The 25,444-nt window shown below is 40.3% G+C and overlaps 2 protein-coding genes and 1 long non-coding RNA gene across 8 annotated transcripts in view; 1 reads left to right on the top strand and 2 right to left on the bottom strand.

The window, feature by feature from the left end:
• Positions 1–4,281, bottom strand: part of LOC101739470 (dynein axonemal intermediate chain 7) — a 46,028-nt gene extending 41,747 nt beyond the window's left edge. For 3 of the 6 annotated variants that reach the window (XM_038019423.1, XM_038019424.1, XM_038019427.2), the window contains exons 1-4: positions 4,159–4,281; positions 3,081–3,102; positions 1,913–2,038; positions 183–229 (exon numbers count right to left, since the gene is read on the bottom strand). In XM_038019423.1, coding sequence (XP_037875351.1) covers positions 183–229; positions 1,913–2,038; positions 3,081–3,102; positions 4,159–4,188 — 225 coding nt within the window. In that variant the 5' untranslated portion in view covers positions 4,189–4,281. Of the gene's footprint in view, positions 1–182; positions 230–1,912; positions 2,039–2,389; positions 2,596–2,960; positions 3,103–4,158 lie in introns of those variants that run through there. The other 3 variants (XM_038019425.2, XM_062675343.1, XM_038019426.2) reach the window with 2 other exon arrangements.
• A 2,833-nt stretch (positions 4,282–7,114) lies between these two features.
• Positions 7,115–20,222, top strand: LOC101739328 (putative fatty acyl-CoA reductase CG5065). The gene is made up of 14 exons (XM_004930704.3): positions 7,115–7,354; positions 7,442–7,516; positions 9,225–9,355; positions 9,676–9,763; positions 10,920–10,992; positions 11,644–11,734; positions 12,392–12,537; positions 13,531–13,640; positions 14,425–14,508; positions 15,191–15,299; positions 17,616–17,793; positions 18,515–18,585; positions 19,256–19,513; positions 20,088–20,222. Exons 2-14 carry the CDS (start codon positions 7,450–7,452, stop codon positions 20,206–20,208), a joined length of 1,527 nt encoding a protein of 508 aa, XP_004930761.1. The 5' UTR covers positions 7,115–7,354; positions 7,442–7,449; the 3' UTR covers positions 20,209–20,222.
• A 1,173-nt stretch (positions 20,223–21,395) lies between these two features.
• Positions 21,396–23,677, bottom strand: LOC134201134 (uncharacterized). The gene is made up of 2 exons (XR_009976336.1): positions 23,498–23,677; positions 21,396–22,093 (listed from the first exon to the last, which is right to left on the bottom strand). It is a non-coding gene; the product is annotated as an uncharacterized LOC134201134 (long non-coding RNA).
• Between the last annotated feature and the right edge of the window lie 1,767 nt (positions 23,678–25,444).

Raw genomic sequence — 25,444 nt, 5'->3', positions numbered from 1 at the left:
CTACTTAGCACCAAGTGGGCTGTGAGCTCGTTCACCCATCTAAGCAATAAATAAATAATTAGAATCGATCTCATTCAATAATTCAACTAGCAGTTTTAAATCTTCATCATTGCCGTCTATGTCTACGTCTACGGATGTATTTTGGAAATAAAAATCATCACTTTTGGTTAACATTGGCTCACCTCGGTTTCTTTTGTCTTTTTCCCCTTCTTTTTCTTCGCTTTGGGTTCTGAAAACATAAGAACATAACAGTCAGTCGCTTTGGCGACGAAACGAATAGGCTTAACGTTGCACAGCGGTGCGAAATTTCACGGATAGTACATTAAAGGTTCCTGGGATTATACAGGGTGTCTCGCAATGGGTATATCAAGTCGAAACGTGGATATATTATCAACAAAGTAGATCATGTTGAAGGAAATCTGAACTGTAATTGTTAGTTTCATACAAAAATTAATTTATCAATTGTTTCAACTTTTTGATGACAGGCCTGAATTACTCAACAAAAGTAGTTCTAGGATGTTCATTCCATTAAACGCGACAGAACGAGATAGAAAATAACAAATTCGTTTAGAGTTTTTCGAACAACGAATACGACAAAAAAGCATCCTTGCATATGGGTTCATAAACTCAAAAAAATGTCAAACTTATTTTGGCGAATATTACTAAATTTCACCTATATTGCAAAGACAAAAGAAGCTGTCTGACGTGTCGACACAGCTGGAGCGGATAGCGGCACGAGCGGAGTATTTATGTGTGTGTGCATATCAGTGGCTGACGCGTGACCGTTTTGAGTTCTTCAAATTCAATTATATTGGCCGAACCAACGCGTTCGCTGAGTTTGTTGAGCTTTCCGAAAGGAATCTGAAGTTCTTGGGATTTACACTTTCTTTTTACATTAATAAATTTTACTCTTTCGTGCGTTAAACTTGGTTTACGGACATAAATCTTTGTGAGATAAAAGTGATTCAAACTATCACTTACGTAGCCTCCACCTACAAGATATAGAATCGCATCAAAATCGAATCGAAAATTTGGGTGTCTGACTGGTCCAGATTAAAAGTTAAGATAAAACAAAAGTAGATTTATCGCGACTCGTTATTACTACGCATGTATTAAAATAAAATCATTAATGAGACCAGTTTATTTTTTATTAATTTGGATTCTAATGTTCATAATATAACTTCTACTACTCATACATTCTGCAGCTAATCACGCGTACCACATTTCCTTACAGTCTTAAAAATACGATAGCAAGTCGTTCTTGGAACCAAAACAACAGTTTTACCGTCGCTTTTTTTTGGACTGCCTAACCCTAAACCAATACACAGAAACACGACACAACATGAAACCCTAAACAAATGCATAAACATAATATATTTGTTTACGAATGAAAAAACACGCATAAAGATTGCATATTTATCGCTTTCACTAACCGGATATTCCCTTTACGTCGCACGTGTATGTATCTAAGGAGACCGGTATTGATCAAACACTTGAGACACCATGGAAAGCGAGAATGAGATATGTCGTGAGTCGCATAGGACAGTAGCGTAGTGTCGCGAGATAATTTACACTAAGACGTTTGCTTAAACCTGAATTTACTTGAATGAGATATCCTTTTTTTATGATTGAGGATTTACCGGTGGCCCGGAGGCCTTTTCAATTTCACAAGGACAGGTGGGCGAGCAAGGGCTCAGCCAGAAGGGGCGGGGTTTGCTAACAGCTACCCGAGCGCCTCCAAGGGAGACCTAACAACTCAAGAGCAACTGCTTCGCGAATTAATCCACTACCGGATCGGAATCGCGAGCGACCCGCTGAGAAGATCTCTACTGTCTACTCCTAATTTTAGAGCGGAAGGCGTCATGAGATATCCCTAATATTGAATACTGTATGTGGATTTAGTGAAAATTACCTTCAACAATTGGTGGTAGAGATTCAAACGATGCGCTGGTGTACGAGGTGTCAGTGAACTGGACTTCCTCTGGTTCCAATTCCAGGTTCGTCGTCGCGACAAGTACTTCATCTTGAATGTCAGATTCTGGGGATAGATACTAATCGTTAACTTTCAGTTTTTCATGGCCTAGCTGATCACTGGTTGTTTCCGGAGCTACTGTTTACTTACTGGTTTAGTTTACTGGTGGTAGGACCTCTTGTGAGTCCACGCGGGTAGGTACCACCCCTCTGCCTATTTCTGCTGTAAAGCAGTAATGTGTTTCGGTTTGAAGGGCCGGGCAGGCGTTGTAACTATACTGAGGCCTTAGAACTTGTATTTCAAGGTGGGTGGCGCATTTACGTTGTAGATGTATATGGGCTCCAGTAACCACTTAACATCAGGTGAGCTGTGAGCTCGGCCACCCATCTAAGTTATAAAAAAAAAACTTTCCCTTACATTGCCGCCACCAATATTGCGACTTGGAGTCAAAATCTCAATTATATTGCAGGACGACTGGCCCGATCATCACGACCCAGCGTATGATTGTTTTGCTGCCGAAATAGATAGGACGGTGGTGGATATGGTAAACTATCACCAGTGGATGTCAGGTAGCGATCGTCTTATACCAATAGTCGGAGAACGTTGCCAATTCTCCGGAAAATCTACGAGAAGAGGGAAGGTGCTATTTTTGGCTTGGTTTGATACGTTTGGAACAAAATAAAGACCAGTGTGCTTAGTGCGAGTTTTTTAACGTTCTCGATAGCGTAAAAGTTAACTCAAATTTGTATGGAGTTTGCAAATTTTGCTTAGGTTTACCTCTAGGGGCGTTGTTCTGTTGTTCGCAATAAGCACACTGGGCTTAAGGGGAATACGTGAAATCAGTTAAGATGATGTAATGAAAAAACAAGTATTCAAAGTAGAAGCAGCATGCCAAGTTCTAATGCCGTTGCTATCTGATTCTTATAATGTAACGTCCTCTGGTCTCAGCATGACTCTCTCTCTCTCTCTCTCGCTCTCTCTCTCGTACCAAGTTGTGCTGTTTGTGCGGGTAATGAAACCGGCTAGACTAGGGACGAATGAACTCATAACTGGCGACGTGAGGTCGCACAGCTACCGGAACAAGTGAGGTGTTAATCTCAATTTCTACCTGGCGGCTCTTTGGTGGTTTCCTGAAATGACAGAGAATGATTACGCATCAATGTTTTAGCTTGCAATAAATAATAATAATAAATAACTGGTAACAAATCACGAATTGGTCATGTGGACCCAATTTAGGACTCCCTATGTTATGGGTACCATACTGACATACACATGTATATACGTTCAAATATATACCCAGACAAAGAGCAAACGAAAGTGTTCATAACACGAATGCCCAAAGCGGGAATTGAACCCACGACCCTCGCCACAATAGTCAGGGCAGCTAACTACAGCACCACCGAATCTGCCTAAGATAATGCAAAACAGATTCATGGTACTACAAAGTTCCGAAGAATGTAAACCCTGACTTGCCGATATGGACGTTCATCTGACCAGATTCGCAACAACCTTGTTTCTATAATCTACGGTACTCTCGGACTATCTGGAGACTAGAAAAGGTGGCATAACATCGTGAGGACGAAACTCATGAATAGGGGTGGATCCACAGACATGAGAAGCAGGGCTGAAGGAGAGATATAGTTGTCGAAGATACCAACAAGGTAATTCGTGGATGTGCCTATAGCCGGCCATATCGGGGCCCGCAGGAGAGAGTATCACCACAGCAAGAACATGGGTATTGTGTTATAAATATAACCAAACTCTCTACTCTCAACACTTCAGTGCACGTTGCCAGTCACGAGAAGAGTTATTGTAGGAGGCCACGACCCTCAGCATTGAGGATTATCGATGCAATGAGGAGCATAGCCATATATTTAGCTGCTTCTTTAGCCGGGTATACCTATTCTATTTCCAATTGTGCCCCATTTTCTACTGTATTTAGGCCGGTCAAAACTATTTCTTATTGTTCTCTGTTTTTATAATGATGCTATGATTTCGTGAGCACGTGTTAAGTTCGTTTCACTTACAAATACACCTTCCAGTGCACCCGCTGACCGTAATATGAACGTGAAACCGAACACGTGCGTGTGAATGCACAAGGCATCTTCGAACGGAAATAGTTGTGTAATTGACAATTAACTCGACGTTGATGCAGAACACAAAGATGTAATTGAAAATCGCATTACTGTTTTTTTTTTCTTGTCCTTTTTAACCATAACGGAGATTCAGAATAAATAATAAAAATAAAATTAAAAAAAATTATGATATTGATGATGTCAAATATTATATGTTTGAGTGACTGTTTGGTTGACAGTTTATGTTTTTTTTTTATTGTTGAAGCCAACACGTCCTTTACTATTCAAGTGAATCTAATTCAATTAGGTAATGATTTGGAAATAATTGCTTAGTTTTAATTGCGGCGGTCGCTGCTTGTTGATGTCCATAGACTCTTGGAGTTGATAGATACAGAAACTCCAAAATAAAAGAAAACTTAAACAGACAGCAGTGACAATAGGAGTCTTGACAAGTGAAAAAATGTCCGTCGTTTCCACTAAAGTATGAATACTATAAAGGTCTATGGTCGTTTCATGAAGTAAAACAAAATAACAAAACTGTGATTTCGATAAAAAAAATCTAAAACATCCGCGTAATTAATTCCAATTTATAAAAGTGTGTTAGTATAGGTATTATTTCGCAACTGCCTGTGCTCTGCGATTTGAAGATAGGACTGCTACCAAGATCTTTAAATTATATCATGGACGAAAATGATAAAGGCTAACATAGAAATATAAAACAAATAGAATAAAATAAAATAGAAAGGTTCAACTGTTCCGTGTCATTAATCGTGAGGCAATCTAGTTCTTCGGTTTAGAAGCTATACGTTCATTTAAAACTGAGCAACGCAAGTTTTTTTTTGTTCTTTTATAATACATTAATTCGATTTCCGTTTACCATTTTAAATGAACGCCCGTGTAAGTGTGTCATTTACGTGTCCCGGTTTTTGCTGTATAATCAAAACGATTAAGCGCAGGTCGATCGATTTTTTGTCGAGAATGCGCGGACTTAGAGATAGGACACGTCATTTCGGATCCTCCCGATCCACTAACGGTGGTTTTAGGTACCTCAAGCACCGGCCATGGTTCTCGTCGAACCTGTCGCTTGCGACGAAGGGCTCGGCGAGTAAATTAACCCACAGACACAGCCCACTGAGTTTCTCGCCGGATCTTCTCAGTGGGTCGCGTTTCTGATCCGGTGGTAGATTCTGCGAAGCACGGCTTTTGCTAGGGTTCGTATTAGCAACGTCGTCAGATTTGAGCCCCGTGAGCTCACCTAATAGTTAAGGTTACGCTGAAATAGCCTCTCAAGGCTATCATCAGCTTAGGTAGGAAGAAAAAGGAGATTGGTTAAACTGGCGCAAATTGCGAAACAAACTGGAAGTTAGGTAGGGTTTTTTTTTAAATTTCTTTCGCTACCTAATCGCTGTAACGTAGGCAGACAGCTATCAAGGCTGACATACGACCTCGTCAAAGCCGCTAGTAGGGAGTGGATGCGAAAGGCAAAAGATCGAAATGAATGGGATGCGTTTGAAGAGCCTTTTACTGATGGTATGTTGTGAGGCCGAACGGGTAGGTACCACCGCCCTGCCTGTTTCTGCCGTGAAGCAGTAATGCGTTTCGGCTTGAAGGGCGGGGCTGCCGCTGTAACTATACTTGAGACCTTAGAGCTTACATCTCAAGGTGGGTGGCGCATTTACGTTGTAGATGTTTATGGGCTCCAGTAACAACTTCTACATCTAAGCAATAAAAATAAATAAACAAAAAACCGTCTGCTGAACCTGACACATCTTTCTTATATGTTTTGTTATTGATTTCTTTATTATAACTTTTTTTTTATTATATTATTATAGCTTTTTTCTGTAAGCGCGGCATGGATTCTATTTGTTTCGAAATGCCATTGGAATCTCAGTAAGATTACCGTCATTTACTGAAGGTTGATTACAAAAGATTATAATAATTAATTACGCACAAAAATTAATTTGTCCTAATATAAAGAACCTTGAAAGCTTAATTAAATTGTTTTTAATTTTATTTTAAATCCCACACTTGCTTTGATGATGGTTAAGGAGGTGATTGCCATATTAAAATAAAGATCAAAATTGTTTACTCTTTATCATGAATTCTCAACCTTCAGCTACCTCTTAGGATGGTGGACACATGGTAGTCGACATATTTATCGTATTGGTACAATTCAATGTCTAATTAATGAACCCGCAATGTAAGATGAAGTAGTTGAATTTGCGATACATTGCGCGTATTAAAATGTGGGTAAAACTTAGAAAGAAAATAGACAGGCTTGTCTGATCCTAACGTTCTATCCGTTAAATAATGGTACTTTATTATGGATGGCCAAGAAAATACGAAAAAAAAATGGTTGTGTATTCAATTAATCAAATAATTATACTTTCACGATGATATTCTTTTAATTCGGTTGGCACCGTCTTATCTGTACTCCTAGCATTGCTGATGTCCATAAGCGACGGTAACAACTCACCATGAGATGGGCCGTAAGGTCTGCTTCCTCCTCCCCTTGAATCGCTATCCTCACAACTCCCCCGCAGCATCATGACGATTGTCCTCAATCTGCTGCTATCGTTGGCTCGGTGATCCTTGGAGTTTGGTAAATAAGGTATTTTTTATTATTGCTTAGATGAGTGGACGAGCTCACAGCCCACCTGGTGCTAAGTGGTTACTGGAGCCCATAGACATTTACAACGCAAATGCGCCACCCACCTTGAGATATAAGTTCTAAGGTCTCAGTATAGTTAGAACGGCTGCCCCACCCTTCAAGCCGAAACGCATTACTGTTTCACAGCAGAAATAGGCGGGGTGGTGGTACCTACCCGTGCGGACTCACATGAGGTCCTACCACCAGTAAAGGTAAGGTAAGGTATGCCTACGGATGACATAAAAAAGGAATTTCCTTAGAAGCATCATTACGTCAGTAGTAGTAAAGGGTAACTTCTTTTAGTTGCGGCGGACGCCTCAATTTGCATGTTCATATTGCGCTCATAGTCTTGCGTAGCACTGCGCCTTAACAGAAATGTCGTGTCATCGTTTTAATTCAGCATATATTATGTATTTACAAATTACAGTAGGTATACGTATGTTGGCGTCTCAGTCGACACATTACCCGCGCAACCTTTATTGTATCATTAATAGACTGAATTTGTATAAAACAACACATTGAACCGAAGCGGTTTTTTAGTAAATTCAAAAAATCTCATTGTTTATCATCGTTTAGTTTTTTTCAATCTAGATTTTTCTAGAATTATTTTTGGGAATTTAGGACTTGAAGATTTTCTTTTTTACTTTTACACTAAAGGTGGTTGTTTTTTGAACTCCGAACTAATTCCCGGGTTTTATTCGTTTGGATTTTAAACAATATCCACATTCTTGGTTTTTTCATTAGGCACAGATATGACGCAAGAGCAGACGATCCCGGAATTCTTCACGGGGAAGAATATCTTCATAACCGGCGGCTCCGGTGAGTAAATTGTCATACACAAAAACGATCTAATATGCTCTCGACGAATTAGACTATCGCGCGATTTCTCTCCACAGTAAGCTTGACCGATGACTGATCCAGTTTTAGTCGAAATAAAGAGGGCTTACTGATGATGGTCGTTTCAGGAAGCAGTCCTGTTTTCCTGCTCGTCGGAATCGGTGGAGACCAGGATGTGTTCTCCGTCGTTCTAAAGCTTCTTCTACTTTCTTTCATTTTACTCTCAGCTGAGGTGTAGGGCTCCAATCAAATTCTTCCATTTACATCGGTCTTGGGCAGTCTATTCTACCTTCTCGGACGTCATGCCCAAGACGTTTCTGCCCTACTGAACGACGCTAAGTTCTTCTGGGACGGTCTCTCTTCCGTTTGCCAGACACTGATGCCTAAGTTTGCCTAATGAAATACGTACTTAACAAATGTTCACGATTGACTTCCACGGTGAAGGAATAACATCGTGTAATAAAAATCAAACCCGCAAAATTATAATTTGGGTAATTACCGGTGCTAGAACGTCTTGTGAGTCCGCACGGGTTGGTACCACCAGCCCGCCTATTTCTGCCGTGAAGCAGTAATGCGTTTCGGCTTGAAGGGTGGGCCAGCCGTTGTAAATATACTGAGACCTTAGAGCTTATGTCTCAAGGTGGGTGGCGGCATTTACGTTGTAGTTGTCTATGGGCTCCAGGAACCACTTAACATCATGTGGGCCGTGAGCTCGTCCACCCATCAATGGAATAAAAAGAATTAAATAACTTTCCAGGTCACTGCTCTCTTGGATAGATTGATGGCTTTCTTAATGTGTGACCAATCCCATGTTAATGCGCGTTAAGGATCTCCCTTTCTATTGATGTCTGCTTGCTAATCCTCCACAACTGGTTGTTAGTGATCGTCTCAGCCCAAAAACGTTCTAAAGCATCGGAAAAAAACTTTATCTGTACTAATACATAAATCTACAGTGGTTTTTACGGATGTTCCGTTATAACTACTGAACCATGCATCCGATTGACTTGAAACTTGGTATCCATGTAGAAAATACATGTACTTAATGGATAGGCTTATAATATTTATATGAGTGTTGGATTCCCTAATAATAATGACAATAAATAATAATGTTAATTTTAAATGCGCAACGAAGCGGGCAAGGCTAATTCTTCATATTTTTGTTCGTTACCGTATTAATTATTATGACGCCACATCAGTAATTAAACACCATTGTTTCTAAGTTTCCGAGGGCATGGTAAGCTAATTAATTACATTAGTTAAGACATTAATTCTCATTGTACTCTGTGAATGGATTGTAAACCATTACCTACGTCAGTACTGTGGAAGTTAAAAGAGTATTATTACAAAAAAATTAAATTGAAATTGAAAGCTGACTTCAACTGAATACAATGAGAACATAACGATTGTTCGGAGTCAACTTTTGTTTTTTTATTGCATAGATGATTGAACGAGCTCACAGCACACCTGGTTTTAAGTGGTTACCGGAGCCCATAGACATCCACAACGTAAATGCCGCCACCCACCTCGAGATATGAGGTCTAAGGTCTCAGTACAGTTACAACGGCTGCCCCACGCTTCAAACCGAAACGCATTACTGCTTCACGACAGAAATAGGCAGGCTATATACTACTAGCAATAATATTGCAACGATAATGTTGAATGCATCAATTAATTAATGCACAAATTTCAGGTTTCATGGGTAAAGTTTTGATAGAGAAACTTCTGTACTCGTGTTCGGAATTAAGCAAGATCTATCTTCTGTTGCGCGACAAGAAAGGTGTCAGGTCTGAAGAACGTCTGCAGCAAATGTATTCTTCTCCAGTGAGTAGACAGTCTTATCTCTCGTTTAGATGGGCTGTGCCGTGATCCCACTTTTAGAATCGATGTGGCTTAACTGGTGGTAGAACCTCTTGTGAGTCCGCATGGATCGGTACCACCACTCCGTATATTTCTGCCGTGAAGCAGTAATACGTTTCGGTTTGAAGGGTGGGGCAGCGGTTGTAACTATACTAAGACCTTAGCACTTATATCTCAAGATGGGTGGCGCATTTACGTTGTAGATTTCTATGGGCTCCAGTAACCACTTAACACCTGGTGGGCTGTGAACTCGTCCACAAATGTAATGTCCACTCAAATTTCAGTGTTTCGACAGACTACGCAACGAAAAGCCTGAGATCTTCGAAAGGAAGGTCGCTTGTGTTTCTGGAGACGTCATGGAAATTGGATTAGGTCCGTATTCCATCATCATTATTCATCGGAGTCAAATGGAAGTAGTTCTTGGAATTACCAACGATACAATAAATATTTTGAGGTCGTCTTGATCTAAACGATAAGACGCCTGGTGCAACTTTTTTTTTACTGCCCTTGTAGGCAGACGATCATACGGCCTACCTGATGGTGAGTGGTTACCGTCGCCCATGGATCAGCAATGCCAGGGGCAGAGCCAAGCCGCTGCTTAACTCTGCCGGTGTTCGAATTCCGCAGCCTTAATGTAATAAAAATCAAACTCCGCAATAATTTTCATTTACGTATTCATTAGTGACTCCGCACGGGTAGGTACCACCATCCTGCTTATTTCTATCTTGAAGCAGTAATATGTTTTCGCTTAACACCAGGTGGGGGGAGGGGTTCTGAGCAAGTGTATCTTAGCAATAAATAACAAAGAAAAGACGATATTGATCGGAAAATATCTTCCTATTTCGGTAGCCATCAATGTAAGCGGTGTATAATCGCTATAGTCGGTCAATGACCTCCAACGAACAGTGTTCTTATTTAAATGCATGCTCAAATGCTTGAAATATTATTAGAGATGATTCCAACAGACTTAACTCTTTCTTTTTGAAGCAAATGGGCTTATTCGCAGTCCAAGATGCTACCCGAGCGCCATGAAAAGTCCGTCTTTAAAAGCTGGCATCGACAGGTCCCTTGGTTATGCCCCTTCCGTGCCGATGTCCACGGGCGACAGTAACCACTCACTGTCGAGTGCACTGTACGCTCTTCTGTGTCATGGACAGATAATATAAGAGGAAACTTAGATGATCGGGAATAAAATTTACTTAAAAAATCTGTTGGCTCTGGACTTGTGATCATCGATAAATGAACCTTTCAAAACGAAGAGATCTCGACTTAATTTGTTAGCCCACAGACACAGCCCCCTGGGTTTCTCGCCGGGTCTTCTCAGTGGGTCGCGTTTCCAATCCGCTGGTAGATTCTGCAAAGCACTACTCTTGCTAGGGCTAGTGTTAGCAACGCCTTCATGTTAGGTCCCCGTGAGCTCACTTACTTGCTAGAATAGGTAGGAAAAAGAAGTAGCTTGTAGCTAAAAGCAAAGTCTAAGTCACTTAGTTCCGATTCAATCAAACTAAACTATGTCAACCTCTTTCAGGTCTGTCGGAAGAACACCGTGCTGTACTTATTGACAATGTTAATATTATATTTCACGTGGCTGCAAGTGTAAGGTAACAATAACAACATCTACACAACATCCACACAATGTTTATGTAACAATGCTAATATTTAGTTTTAGAATGCAGGGTAGTTGATAAAATTACGTTATAAATACGTTGCGGACTTTTTGGCGGGAACGCGAGGAGTGAAGTTGTGTGATTTGTTTTATTTTGTCTATTTAGTGTTTAAATGTGTATTAAGGGTGGTTTCTGTAAAAGTGCACAAATGTGGGAAAATGAAACAAAGCCGCTGGACGTAACTTCTCGGGATCCTCCAAAAAGTCCACTGAAAAGTCTTAATAAATGACCACCATTTTAATGAGATTATATTTCATCCCATATCATCTCATCTCATTTCATCCCATTTGATTAATGACTCAAATTAATCAACTTAATTTTATATCATTTCATTTCTCTCATTTTCATTTCATTTCATGCCATGTTTCATATTAATCAACTTCATTTCATTTCATAATATCGTTTTCCATATAATTTTTTTTTTAAATTAAAATAAGACTTCTCTTAAAGGTCTTAGTTACCAGGTCATAAAATCCTTAAAAAAAACACAACATCCACACAATGTTTTCGTGACAATACTAATATTTAGTTTTAGAATGCAGGGTAGTTAATAAAATTACATCACTAATACATTGCTTGTTCAAGGTTTGATGACCCCTTGCAATATGCGGCCAAGCTGAATCTTCGTGGTACGCGAGAGGTCGTTGAACTAGCGAAGGCTATTAAAAACTTATCAGTAAGCGTTATTTAAACATTTCAGTGTTTTATATCGTATACGGCTAAAAGATAACTTTTTTTTATTGCATAGATGGGTGATCGAGCTCACAGCCCACCTGGCGTTAACTGGTTACTGGAGCTACATCGTAAATGCGCCACCCACCTTGCGATATAAGTTCTAAGGTCTCAGTATAGTTACAACGGATGCCCCCCCTTCTAACCGAAACGCATTACTGCTTCACGGCAGGAATAGGCAGGGCGGTGGTACCTACCCGCACGGACAGTAACAAAGCCATTGAACACACTAAGCCTACGGACAAACAAGTTATCTTTTATCATTTAGGCCACGACAACTTCGTGTAATAAAAATTAAACCCGCAAAATTATAATTTGCGTAATTACTGGTGCTAGGATCTCTTGTGAGTCCGCACGGGTAGATACCACTACCCCGCCTATTTCTGCCGTGAAGCAGTAATGCGTTTCGGTTTGAAGGGTGGGGCAGCCGTTGTGACTATACTGAGACCTTAGAACTATATCTCAAGGTGTGTAGCGCATTTTACGTTGTAGATGTCTATGGGCTCCAGTAACCACTTAAGACCAGGTGGGCTGTGAGCTCGTCCACACATATAAGCAATAAAAAAAAACATACCATTAAAGATAAAAACCTTAATTCCAGGTGATGGTACACGTGTCGACTTCATACTCCAATACCAATAGAGAACTGGTGGAAGAGGTCATGTATCCCCCCCACGCTGACTGGAGGGAGGCCCTGGAGATCTGCGAGACGGTAGACGAGCACACGTTGCGCGTGCTGACTCCTAAGTTAGTGAACTTGTTAAAGAAGACACTAAAAATGGGGCGGTGGAGGTCTCAATTAGAATAAGAGATTCCTTAACTAACAAACTAAAGCGTATCATCACCTTCGTCTTCGGCAATCGTCTTCTTACGATGCCATTGTTGGCAGAAGTTGTCGTGGTCTTAGAAGTCGTCGTGGCCTAACGGATAAAACGTCCGGTGCATTCGTGTTGAGCGATGCACCGGTGTTCGAATCCCGCAGGCGGGTACCAATTTTTCGAATGAAATACGTACTCAAGAAAGGTTCACGATTGACTTCCACGGTTAAGGAATAACATCGTGTATTATAAATGAAACCCGCAAAATTATAATATGCGTAATTACTGGTGGTAGGACCTCGTGTGAGTCCGCGCAGGTAGGTATCACCACCCTGCCTATTTCTGCCGTGAAGCAGTAATGCGTTTCGTTTCGAAGGGTGGGGCAGCCGTTGTAACTATACTTGAGACATTAGAACTTATATCTCAAGGTGGGTAGCACATTTACGTTATGGATGTCTATGGGCTCCAGTAACCACTTAACACCAGGTGGGCTGTGAGCTCGTCCACCCATCTAAGCAATAAAAAATAAAAAATTAAGATATATCAGGTCAAGATTGATTGAGATACCATCCTAGCCATCCTAAATTACGGTTATTCAAATAATGAAAACTCAATGACTGAATAAGAACGAAAAGCTAGTCAAGTGAATACTGAGTTACCTTGATCACTCAGTGGACAACCATGATTACGGATTCGGATCCACGGAGAAGAGACATGCTCGCACTAACCCCCGTTTCAATATTTTAGTAGCGACACAAAACAAACATAGCTCCTTTGATGGAGGTCAAATGTGGGTGAAGAGAGTTTCCGTGTTGCTCTGGACCCTGAGATGCACATCGGCGTACAGCATAATTCCACGTCTCATCTCTTTGCTTCAGAGATCTGATCACATAATGACTGATTCTTCAACTCATAACTCCAGGTACATTGGAGAGATGCCCAACACGTACACATTCACGAAGCAGCTAGCCGAGCACGTTGTCTACGAGCAGAAGGGCGTGCTGCCGGCCACCATTATCAGACCTTCGATCGGTGAGTGAGTTCAGTATCCCGAAATGACCGTGTCATCTTGTGATTCTCATGACCAAAATTGATTTGATTGCGATTGAATTTATTGATTGTCGCCCTAAACACGTCATTACGGATCCTTCCGATCCATTAACGGTGCTTTTAGGTACCACAAACACCGGTCACCGTCCTCGCCGAGCCCGTCACTCGCGACGAAGGGCTCGACGAGTGAATTAACCCATAGACACAGCCCATTGAGGTTCTCGCCGGATCTTCTCAGAGAGTCGCGTTTCCGATCCGGTAGTAGATTCTGCGAAGCACTGCCCTTGCTAGGACCAGTGTTAGCAACACACCCGGTTAGAGCCCCGTGAGCTCACCTACACGTCAAGGTGAAGCTGAAATAGCCTCTTAAGGCTATCAGCATAGGTAGGAAAAAAAGATCAAACCTTATATCGAGGGGCAAAAGACTGTTTGGTTTGGTTTGGAGTTATTGCGCAGCGCCGGTATGAATGGCGACGTGTATTCTCGCAGGCCAAGACCCACTTCGGGGGTCATAGCGACAGCCCAGTAGTAGTAATAGTAGTAGTAGTAGTAGTAGTAGTAGTAGTAGTAGTATAGATTCTATGTGCTTAGTGCGAGTTTTTACCGTTCTCGATAGCGTAAAAGTTATCTCATATTTGTATACCGTTGGAACAGCGCCCCTAGCGGCAAACGTGGGCAATCGTTCGAACTGCATACAAATTTGCGTTAACTCTTACGCGATCGAGAACGTAAAAAAACTCACACTGTTCTGGTTTCGCTTCTACAGTGATATCGAGTGCTACCGAGCCTGTGCCTGGCTGGATTGAGAACTACAACGGGCCAGTGGGCTTACTTGTGGCCAGCGGTAAAGGTATGAGATGAACAAACACATTACGCACCTTTAGAATTGAATTAGCTCAATCCAAAATTCTTGTTTTTTTTTTGCAAACGCTACGGTACCTATACTGAGACCTTAGAACTCATATTTCAAGGTGGGTGGCAGTATTTAGCTTGTAGATGGCTATGGGCTCCAGTAACCACTGAACATCAGGTGGGCTGTGAGCTCGTCCACCCATCTAAGCAATAAAAAAATAAAAAATAAATTCTTTAAGGGACGAAATCCGTAACGAAAAAATTCGACGGAGAACCAAAGTCGACGCCATAGCTCTCAAAGTTAGCAGGCTAAAGTGGCAATGGGCCGGTCACATCTGTCGAGCCAGCGACGAGAAATGGGGGAAGAAAGTCCTCGAATGGAAGCCACGGATGGGTACCAGAAGCGTGGGGCGTACTCCAACCAGGTGGACCAACGACTTAGTGTGCACGGCGGGAAGTCGTTGGATTCGGAAGGCAGAGGACCGCATTCTGTAGAAGGCATTGGGGAAGGCCTATGTCCAGCAGTTTGCAGATAAAGGCTGATGTTGATGATGATGATGATGATATTAAGCGGAATTAGCCCATAAAGCGTCTGATGAAAAAACGAAATTGATTGCCCTGTTTGCTGTTTAAGCATATTGCGTTTTAGTCTTCAAACTACAAAGGCTATATATTATTAGGCATAATGCGAAGTCTGTACACCAACCCGGATCTGATGGCCGACTACATCCCGGTCGACGTGGCCATCCAGACCATCATCACCGCAGCTTGGCACAGAGGAACTAAGAAGTAAGTGATTCGATATGTAACTAAAAATACACTTGTATTCCGCTGTTCGGTCTAGTGAAAAAGCGTTCTGAAGGCCCAGATGTCAGACTAATAACGCAAATAGAGAATAGGTATGGTCAATTACGTCGCATGTAACTAACTCTTGGAGCTGGGTACACCTCCCTCTGCCTAATTATAATATGCGTAATTACTGGTGGTAGGACCTCTTGCGAGTCCGCGCGGGTAGGTGCCACCACCCTTTCTGTTTCTGCCGTGAAGTAATAAAGCGTTTCGGTTTGAAGGGTGGGGCAGCCGCTGTAACTATATTTGAGACCTTAGAACTTATATATCTCAAAGTGGTGGCGCATTTACGTTGTAGATGTCTATGGGCTCCAGTAACCACTTAACACCAGGTGGTCTGTGAGCTCTTCCATCCACCTGAGCAATAAAAAAAAAGACAGCGACTACTTATAGAGGTTCGCGGAGATCCGCTAAATACAAGCAGCGCAGGATCGATCTTTGTTGCTAGGCTTTGGGGAGGCCTATGCCCAACAGTGGACTCTGTGGGCTGATGGAATAAAAACCCTTGGAGCTCAGTTCTGTGTTCCACAGCTTTTGCACGGCTGTCCTGATCTTTCGTGATCCCCATCTCACAGTGAACAATGAGTCTGGTTATTTAACCACAAAGCCCAAGGTTTTTTTGTTGCTATTGGTATTCGTGATGTGAATATAGCTGTTTTTATCTTGAATATGTTTCTGTTGGTCACTCAAACTCGGGACCAAAGTAAAAGTCTGGCTTTCCTAATGGATACATTGGATATTTGATGATACATGAATATGAAGATCTTAATATATTTTTCTTTTGATTGGACTTCACGGTCCATATAGGCACTACCTGAACGCCATCGCCTACCTTGAGACATGAGATCTGATCCTCAATAGTATAGTCTATCGATTATCTCACCCTTCAAACTGGAAAATCGGCAGGGTGGTCATTCTTAAGCATCCGTGTTCACAATCCGCTCAAATACCAGTTCCTAGTACTTGTCTGGGCTCTGAGAGTCTGAAGGCTATTTATTGTCTGGTGAAACCATTTGTGGCCTTGACGATACCCGCAGGATGTGATGGGGGGTGCTACCTTAGGCAACCCCGTATCCTTGACGTGCGAACTAAATTGCTTCCTTTAAAATGTCTTTGATCCAACAACTTAGAAGCTTTCGGAAAATTCTTATGGCGCAGAGATTCAATAAACCATACTATATCGTTCGGCTTTTCAGTTTGACCACAACTTTAAACAATAACAAAATTTAGATAATAAACAAAGATTCTGTACATAAATAAGTGTTGTGTCAAATACATGGTACTGTGTGTAATGTTTGTTTATTGATATTTTTTTTTTTTATGCATAATTTAAGGAAAATATTAACATTCTGCACTCCTTTTCTATATTTTCTTGTGTGAAATTTCATATTCCTCCGTCCGCGCAATGTTCGTAACAAGTGGTACAAAGTTTTTGCTTCACGTATTAATATAGACAGAATGAATAAAATGTAATATTTTCGCCGTTTACGTATTTGTAAATCAAAAATGCTTAATGTAACTGTTAGTAATGACAAGATGCAATTCGTAGAACAAAAAAAATATGGAAGAAGCAAAAGAACGCCAAAAGAAGAAAGCTTATACCACGCTCCATTCCACCCATGACCGAAATTTATGGAGGAAAGTCACATGTGGTCGCGACCCTCAACAATGAGATGAGAACGATGAAGAAAAAGAAGAAATGTCACTTTGCCATGGATATACTGTTGAAGACATAACACGAGGAGAGTTGACTTCAGGCAGGCTGCTGGTCGTAACACTCATAGCAATTTCCTAAACAGCAGCATCAGAGGACATGCCACGCTAACAATGATAATTTTGAAATAATTATTATAAGACTAGCTGACTCGGCAGACTTCGTAGTGCCTCAATCGATAAATAAAAGTCCTAAACTTTTGTATAAAATAAACTTATTATAAAACAAACAAAAGGAATCCGTCCGACGGACACATCAAAGTAAAAACAAAATTGTAATTTTTATTTAATTCCGAGCATTTTCATATTTTTTCACCTTTTAAACCTTCTCTGGACTTTCACAAATATTTCAAGACCAAAATTAGCCAAATCGGTCCAGCCGTTCTCAAGTTTTAGCTAGACTAACGAACAGCAATTCATTTTTATAGATATAGATAGATAGATAGATAGATTACATTGTAAAATTACTTTTAATTATGTCCAAAGAAACCACTAAATCAGTTCCTACATTGAAGCGAATTATCTCTATCTAACAATAAACAGGTTGAAACCAACAGACGACATACCGATCTACAACTGCTGCTCGGGGAGTCTTTTCAAGATCACCATGAACGAGGTGGTGGAAATGGGGCGGTCGCTGGCAAAGGACATGCCCCTTGACGGCATGCTGTGGAGCGTCGGAGGAAATCTCACCACGTCCAAAACTTGGCACTACTTGAAGGTAAAGGTTTAATTTAGGTGTCAATCTCTGAGGGGGCGTTAAGGCGGCTTTTCTTAGCATAGTTTTACTATGAAGCTATTGTTTTTATTTACTAAGCATTAACTGGTTTAAGCGTTAACTGGCATTAATTTGGCCAGGAAGGGCAAAGTAATGACTCAGGAAAAAAAAAGCGGAAGTGGACTGGCCAAATATGCCGTCGCACTGACAATCGGTGGGGCACAAAAGTACTGGAGTGGAGACCTCGTCTAGAAGTCGTAACGTGGGAGACAGTCAACGAGGTCGACTGATGACTTGGTCAAAGTGGTTGGTAGAGACTGGATGAGAAAGGCAAGAGGCCGAAGAGAATGGGGTGCATTCGAAGAGACCTACATTCAGCACTGGGTGGACACGGGTTGAAGAAGAAGGCATTTAAACATTTACTGGTGGTAGGACCTCTTGTGAGTCCGCACGGGTAGGTACCACCGTCCCGCCTATTTCAGCCGTGAAGTAGTAATGCGTTTCGACTTGAAGAGCGGCTTGTAACTATACTAAGACCTTAGAACTTACATCTCAAGGTGGGTGGCGCATTTACGTTGTAAATGGCTCCAGAAACCACTTAGCACCAGGTCTGCTTTGTCCTCTCATAACTCGTCCACCCATAAACGCAATAAAAAAAAAAGAATAGGGAATTAACATCCAACCTTCAACAATGCTGAAGAAGGTGTACCCGTTTCTATTTCAGGTGCTGATACTGCATTTACTACCAGCTGTCTTCGTGGACACGTTGCTGCGTATACTAGGCAGGAAGCCGATGTGAGTGAATCGATTTAAGATCTCGGTAGCTGTGGTCGAACCGCGTCTGATGCCGTCTGGTGTGCAATAATCACAGCCCTACCCTCGCGAAACCGGATCGGGTTACTGCTTCACGGCAGGAATAGGCAGGGTGGCGGTACTAACTCGTGCGGGCCCACAAGTAGTGCTAAATATTTGTTTCGATTAATATTTTTTATGGAATAACTGAGGGTAGTTCGACATATTATACGTATTTCGTCGAATAACGATGCCTGTAATGCATTACAAACGTCGGAAATAATAAATTTACAATAATAAACACGAGATGAAGCCGTTAGAAAAGTTTTGATAATTTTATGAATAAGACGGGTGGACGAACTCGCGCCTCAGCCGATTACTGGAGCTCATAGGTATCTACAACGTAAATGTCGCCACCCACCTTGAGATGTAAGTTCTAAGGTCTCAGTATAGTTACAATGGCTGCCCGGCCCTTCGAACCGAAACACATTACTGCTTCACGGCAGATACAGACAGGGTGGTGGTACCTACCCGTGCTGGCTCACAAGACGTCCTATCCCCTAATGATTCGGCATTTTTTATTATTTACATTACGTATACATGACTCGGGAAAAGCGAAGAAGATAACGCATTTCAGTTAGTTTTCTTACGACGTTATAAACGATTCTTTCAGGCTGGTCAAAGTCCAACGCCGCATATACATAGCCAATCTCGCTCTGCAATACTATTTGATCAAGCAATGGACGTTCGTCAATAGCAACCTGGTCGCCCTCCGTAGCTCCTTGAAGGAGACCGACAGAGCTGTCTTCTACTTCGACATAGAGGCGTTTGACCACAGAAAGTTCTTCTACGACTCGCTCATCGGAGCGAAGAAGTATCTGCTCAAAGAGAACTTGGACGACTTACCGAAGGCCAGAGCGCATTCGCGGAGGTAATAAAAATACGTTTGATGTTGTTGTTGTTGTTGTAGTCTTAAGGTATCCAGCTGGTACATATGGCCCTTATAAGTTGACTCCACTTGCCCCTGTCTTGCACTTGCTCTTTGAGATCACTCCAGGTCATGTCGGCAGTCATCTCGCTATTCACGGTGAATAAATATGAATGTACTAGTCGCGAGTTTTTTTGTAGACCTATTTAAGATAAACATTTCCATTGTAGACGTCGAACTCCAATGGCTCTTGCGGAGCACGCCAGAATAGCTGGCAGATTTTTTCTTACTTTCTTGACAGTTGTCGTAATATTTTGGGTAATCGCACGATACCTTTGTAAATTATAACCTATGTGTTATTCTGATGTGTAAGCTATATTATTGTAAAGTTTCATCAAAATTCATTCAGTGATTTGAGTAACAAACATACATCCATACATTCTTACAAACTTTCACATTTATAATATTAGTAGGATTATTTAGAGGAGGAGAGGCTCTGAATTGCCCTCAAGAAGGAAGGGCGCTAGTCTCTATGGAAAAAATCCTTAAAGAGCTTCTTTTCTTTTCACAATTACAGATTAGATATCCTGGATTTCGTCGTCAAGACAGCGTTCTATTGCTACTGCGCCAACTGGGTGATGAAGATCGAAGTTGTTAACAGCGCTATTAACAGTGTCATTAATTGTATTTTCTATTAAACTTATATCTCGAATGTCTTTGATTTCTTATAAGGAGAAATATTAAATAGTGTATGTATTCTAATCAGGCTCCGCTGTGACGAACCCAAATTTTATGAAAAACTAGCAGACCCGGCCACACGTTGCTGTGTCTAAGGTTTTTGTTTCTAAATAACACGTGGCCGGCTATGCTAATACCAAAAATTAACAAAATAAGAACAATTTGACTTCACAGTATTGCGTTTACTACGACATCAATTTTACTTATACTTTAGCCTCAGCAACACGTGGTGTTTATGCCATTAAATTGTAGCTTATTGAAACGGTGGTATTTTTAACACAGCGCCATCTATGAGATATTAATGTCTGACAGCATTATAATTGTCTGTAAAAACTGATTTAAGGCGCCATCTGTTGTAGACTTTGAAACTTATAATTAATTACAATAATCAATATAAGAAATCATTTTATTGTTAATTAGTAAATATTGCGACCATTAATCGAAATAAAAACCATCCTATGGCCTAAGTTGGAACAAAACACATATTTAAAAAGAAAAAAGTTAAAATCGGTTCAGTAGTTTAGGTGTCCATCGCGGACAAACAACGTGAAACTTAATAGATATATCTTAAGATATCGATTTTATTGAAACCACTCGCGCGCCATCTATCCTAAGTTGATCATACTAAATTGGAATGTATGTTTTATTGTTATATAGATAGTCATTAGATTGTCAACTTTCATCTAATTCCGTCAAGCAGCTTCATCGCGAACTAGTCGCAAACATTTTTCCGCCTTCACGAAATTTCGCATTTTTAACACAACTAGTAAGTTTGATGTTGTTAGCTGCACTGTAGCTAATTTCTGTCTCATCTTTGTTACTGGTGGTAGGACCTCTTGTGGGTCCGCACGGGTAGGTACCACCACCCCGCCTATTTCTGCCGTGAAGCAGTAATGCGTTTCGGTTTGAAGGGCGGAGCAGCCGTTTTAACTATACTGAGACCTTAGAACTTGTATTTCAAGGTGGGTAGCGCATTTGCGTTGTAGATGTCTATGGGCTCCAGTAACTACTTAACATCAGGTGGGCTGTCCACCCACCTAAGCAAAAATTATAAAAAAAATAAAAAATGGCTCGGTTAATCGCTTTAAATCTGCCAGTGATTTCGTTGATTCTTCTGCGCAATAAATAAATAAAGGAAGCAGCCTGCAGACATTTATGTATTTAGTACGATCTTCTTACATACTTACAGCTAAAACAAAACATTTGAATGGAGCCGATGGTAGCTTAAATAGCTTCTTGCTAACAGCTTAAAAATCGCTGGAAACCATCATGGGGTAAATATGTATTAGAAGCATAAGTCAGCTGAAATAGCCTCTCAAGGCTATCAGATTAGGTAGGAAAAAAAAAGACTTCTTTGCAATAATGCGGTAGAGAAGTGCATCGTTACTGCGTCGAGTCAGAGACAGTGGCAACGATCTTCTGAACATCATATCGAGTAAGATCGAGGGACTGCTGATTAATAGCCTTTGCAGCAGCCACTTGGAAAAAGTTGTAATGTTATATAATATATGTCTGATAGTTATGTGTTTTGTTTTGTTGTGTGTTGATTTTTAAGTTACTAACATACATTATAAGTGATTCTTACTAACAAAATGTTATGTTTTAAAAAAAAACTGAAATAAAGTATTTAATAAATAAAAAATAATAAAAAAACATTAGTAAGAAACAGGAGTAATGCACCAAGCTATGCTGTGAGATTAAAATGGCGATGGGCAGGCCACGTGGCAAGAATGAGTGACGATAGATGGACTTTTGCTGACGTCATGGCCTGGCCCTCGGGGAAATAAAAAAAGAGGAAGACTTAGAAGCAGATCGGCTGACGACATCGAAGGGACGGCTGGTAAACTGTGGATGGAAAAGGCCACAGTTAGAGAATATTGGGTATCTTTGAAGGAGACCTTTACCCTCAAAAAGAGGGATTGACGCTAATTTTAACTTAAAACAAATCAATTCAAAGTAATTAAATAAAAATAATAGAATATTAAGAACAGATTATGTAAATTGTATTAGTTTTTTTATGGGTGAAAATATAGCTATTATTATTCATACACAATGAAATAAAAAGCTTATTATTTTATTTTATTTTATTAAGCGAAATATCGCTTAATCCAAATAACCTTTCACCCCTCGATATACCTATCGTCTTCTCGGATTAAAACTGTATAATATCAAAACTTACTAATTTTATCGCTGAAATAGCCTCTCAAGCTTAGGTAGAAAAAGTTACATTATCTGTCTTTTAAAGTAAGATAAAATTATGTATTAGTTTTGTTCATAGTAGTCAAAAGATAGGTAAACTAAACAAAAAAAAAACTAAAACTAAACTACGCTCATGATAAAAATACTGGTGATACCAAATGATTTCGAATATTTTTGGAAATTGTACACTTTTAATGCGAAAAGACGATATGTTATAAAAACTTGGGACGTGTCTCGGGATGGGAAGGCGGCGCCCTACATCCGGTGCTATCAAATAAACAAAAATAAAAATTACAACCGCGTACGATCAACGTCAAGAACCAGTTCTAGAACTTTCTTTTCGCCCCCCTGGATTAATTATCATCAAACAAATCAAAAGCATGACCCGTAATGACATTTGTAATCAACATTTACAATTTTCAACCACATTGTATTCAAATGTTGAACTTTGAACAATAGAAGCTAAAATGAGCGTGTTTATTTTAAAATCATGTTGTATTTTCGTGCAGTCAATGTACATTTTTATACAATAACACACACATACACACACAATTAATTCATAGCATCAATCGAGTTAAGCGCTTTATTCACGTTCCATCTTGCTGTACGTCCCGCCGCGCCGAGGCCGTGCACGATGTAAAAGTACCATGAATAAGCTTGACGTACCTACGTTGATAATCTATATATTAATACGTGAAGCAAAAACTTTGTATCCCTTTTTACGAAAATTGAGCGGACGGAGTAGTATGAAATTTTCCACACTTATAGAGAATATGGAGAAGAAGTGCACAATGCTAATATTTTTTTTAAATAATGCATAAAAGACACATTAAATCAATAAAGAAAACATTACACACACTACATGTATTTGACGCACACACGCATGCATACTATTTATTGTCAAACTTTTGTTCTTGACGTCTGTGGTCAAATTGAGAATAGATTAAATATTGTTTGTCTTTATTAATATTTTTTTATAGAGTACCCTTGGCGAAATTTGTGATTAATTATAAAAGTATAAAATACGATCATAATAGTGTACAAACTTACAATTCCAATTAATTATAGTCGAATTTCGACTACTGCGGGACCTCTAGTTATTATTAATTGTTTGCTGGATTTGCACGACCGATTTGCATCCAGCGAGTGCCCCTACCACCGCGAACGTCGTGCAGATAGACAGTGAATAACGCGGACGTACGTCAGAGTGGTCCTGCGTCGTGCGTGCTTGATCGTGTATAGACTTGCTGTACAGCAGATTTAACACTTTCAAAATTTATTGAACGATTTAAGTTCCATTTATTCTCTCCACGCTTGATGCGCGCATGCTACATCCAGCACCGCGGCCTTGAGCTGACGTACAGCCGTGGTGGATCGTGAATAAAGCGCTTTATAAATTGTAAAAAAAATAGTTAAATGACATTGACAAATGAATAGGAAATACACAAACGAAAAATAAACTAAATTCGGATCACGGATATTTTTAAAAGAGAATGGTTTTTTTTTATGATTGAGGGATCACTGGTGGCCCGTAGGCCTTTCCAGTTTCACCAGGATAGTTGGGCAAGCAAGGGCTCAGCCTATGATTAAAGTTTGAGTCATAGAGAGAGTAAAGAGGTACACCCTCTGTTTTATGGAGACGCAGGTCTATACCTGCGTCCCTGATGGTATTGTGGTCAGCGGAACTCATAGATCATCATCATCTTACAATCCTAGTTGGGCCTTAGCCTGGTCCAGTATGTCTCTCTAGACTCCTCTATCCAAGACTTTCTCCTTCCAAGTTTTGAAACCAACTCCTTTGAAGTCCTGCTCTACGCTATCTTACCAATTGACTTAAAGACTGCCACAAGTTTTACAGTCGTCCAAGCCGATGTCAGCCGCAAGCCGGCTTGCATCGGCTGCGAGTTCTGTTCTATAACATAAAATTGTCATGAGAAATACCCAACGCTATAGTGGGAGCCGTTAGAAATGGCGACAAACGTCTGTTCATGGCTTTTTCTGCCTGTCAGCCTCTCGTATCTACGAAACGAACGTACTGATTCTGGTGGCAGTTTTACTCGTATTTTTTTTATGAAGGAAGGATTACTGGTGCCCCGAGTGCCTTTCCAGTTTCACCAGGACAGGTGGGCGAGAAAGGCTCGGTCAGGAGAGGTGGGATTTGCTAACAGCTACCCCAACGCCTCCAAGGAAAACTTAACAACTCAAGAGCAATTGCTTCGCGAATGAATCTACTACCGGATCGGAATCGCGACCCGCCGAGAAGATCCGGCGTGGAACTCAGTAACTTCTGCCAAGAATTTTACTTGGCACTCACAAACCCTTAACCTTCAAATGCAGAAAGAACATTCCCGAAAAACTTATTCACTAATCAGTATAGATTTATATCCGATATTTTATATTCGAGTATGAGTTCCATCCGAAATATATCACAATTTCGAATTTAGTAAGGTGTTGACGTATTTAAAAATAATTTTAGCGCTATCTATCTAGCATGTGAGTTCATCTTATCGTGTAGTTGAGAACCCGAGTCAAAAAAGCGACCAGACTCTTTGGGTCTAAATATCAGGCAAATGTCGAAAGTTATCTTAATTTCAAAATTAGAGGGTAGCTAGCAAAATATCCGACACTGAACAACAACGTACTCTTCGTGAAAACCGTAAACCATTTAAATAGTCAGAAACAATAACTTAACACCAGATGGGCTGTGAGCTCGTACCCCATCTAAGCAATAAAAAAAAAAAAAATTTTTTCTAAAAAGCAAATAATCGAGATTAATTTGTAATAATGCTTATAATTATATTAAAAATTTAATACCATAATGATTTCGATGATGAAGCAATAATATCGTCCCGAAATAATCCCACAAATTGTGTGTGCCTAATTATTATTGCTTAGATTTTAAGTTGTAAGTAATGTGAAAATCATTACAATTTCAATGAGGCGTATGTATATACGGGCCCGTAAATTAAATAATAAACGTTTAATTTTGCATAAAAT

Source organism: Bombyx mori, chromosome 23, assembly GCF_030269925.1.
Source record: "Bombyx mori chromosome 23, ASM3026992v2".
Taxonomy (NCBI): Eukaryota; Metazoa; Arthropoda; class Insecta; order Lepidoptera; family Bombycidae; genus Bombyx; species Bombyx mori.
This window is presented reverse-complemented; position numbering and strand designations above follow the sequence as displayed.

Excerpts from the sequence above, each read along its gene's own strand:
- LOC101739328 (XM_004930704.3), top strand. The coding sequence starts at position 7,450 with ATGACGCAAGAGCAGACGATCCCGGAATTCTTCACGGGGAAGAATATC. Across the intron at positions 9,764-10,919 it reads CGTCATGGAAATTGGATTAG|GTCTGTCGGAAGAACACCGT; the intron begins GTCCGTATTCCA and ends AACCTCTTTCAG. Across the intron at positions 12,538-13,530 it reads TTGCGCGTGCTGACTCCTAA|GTACATTGGAGAGATGCCCA; the intron begins GTTAGTGAACTT and ends TCATAACTCCAG.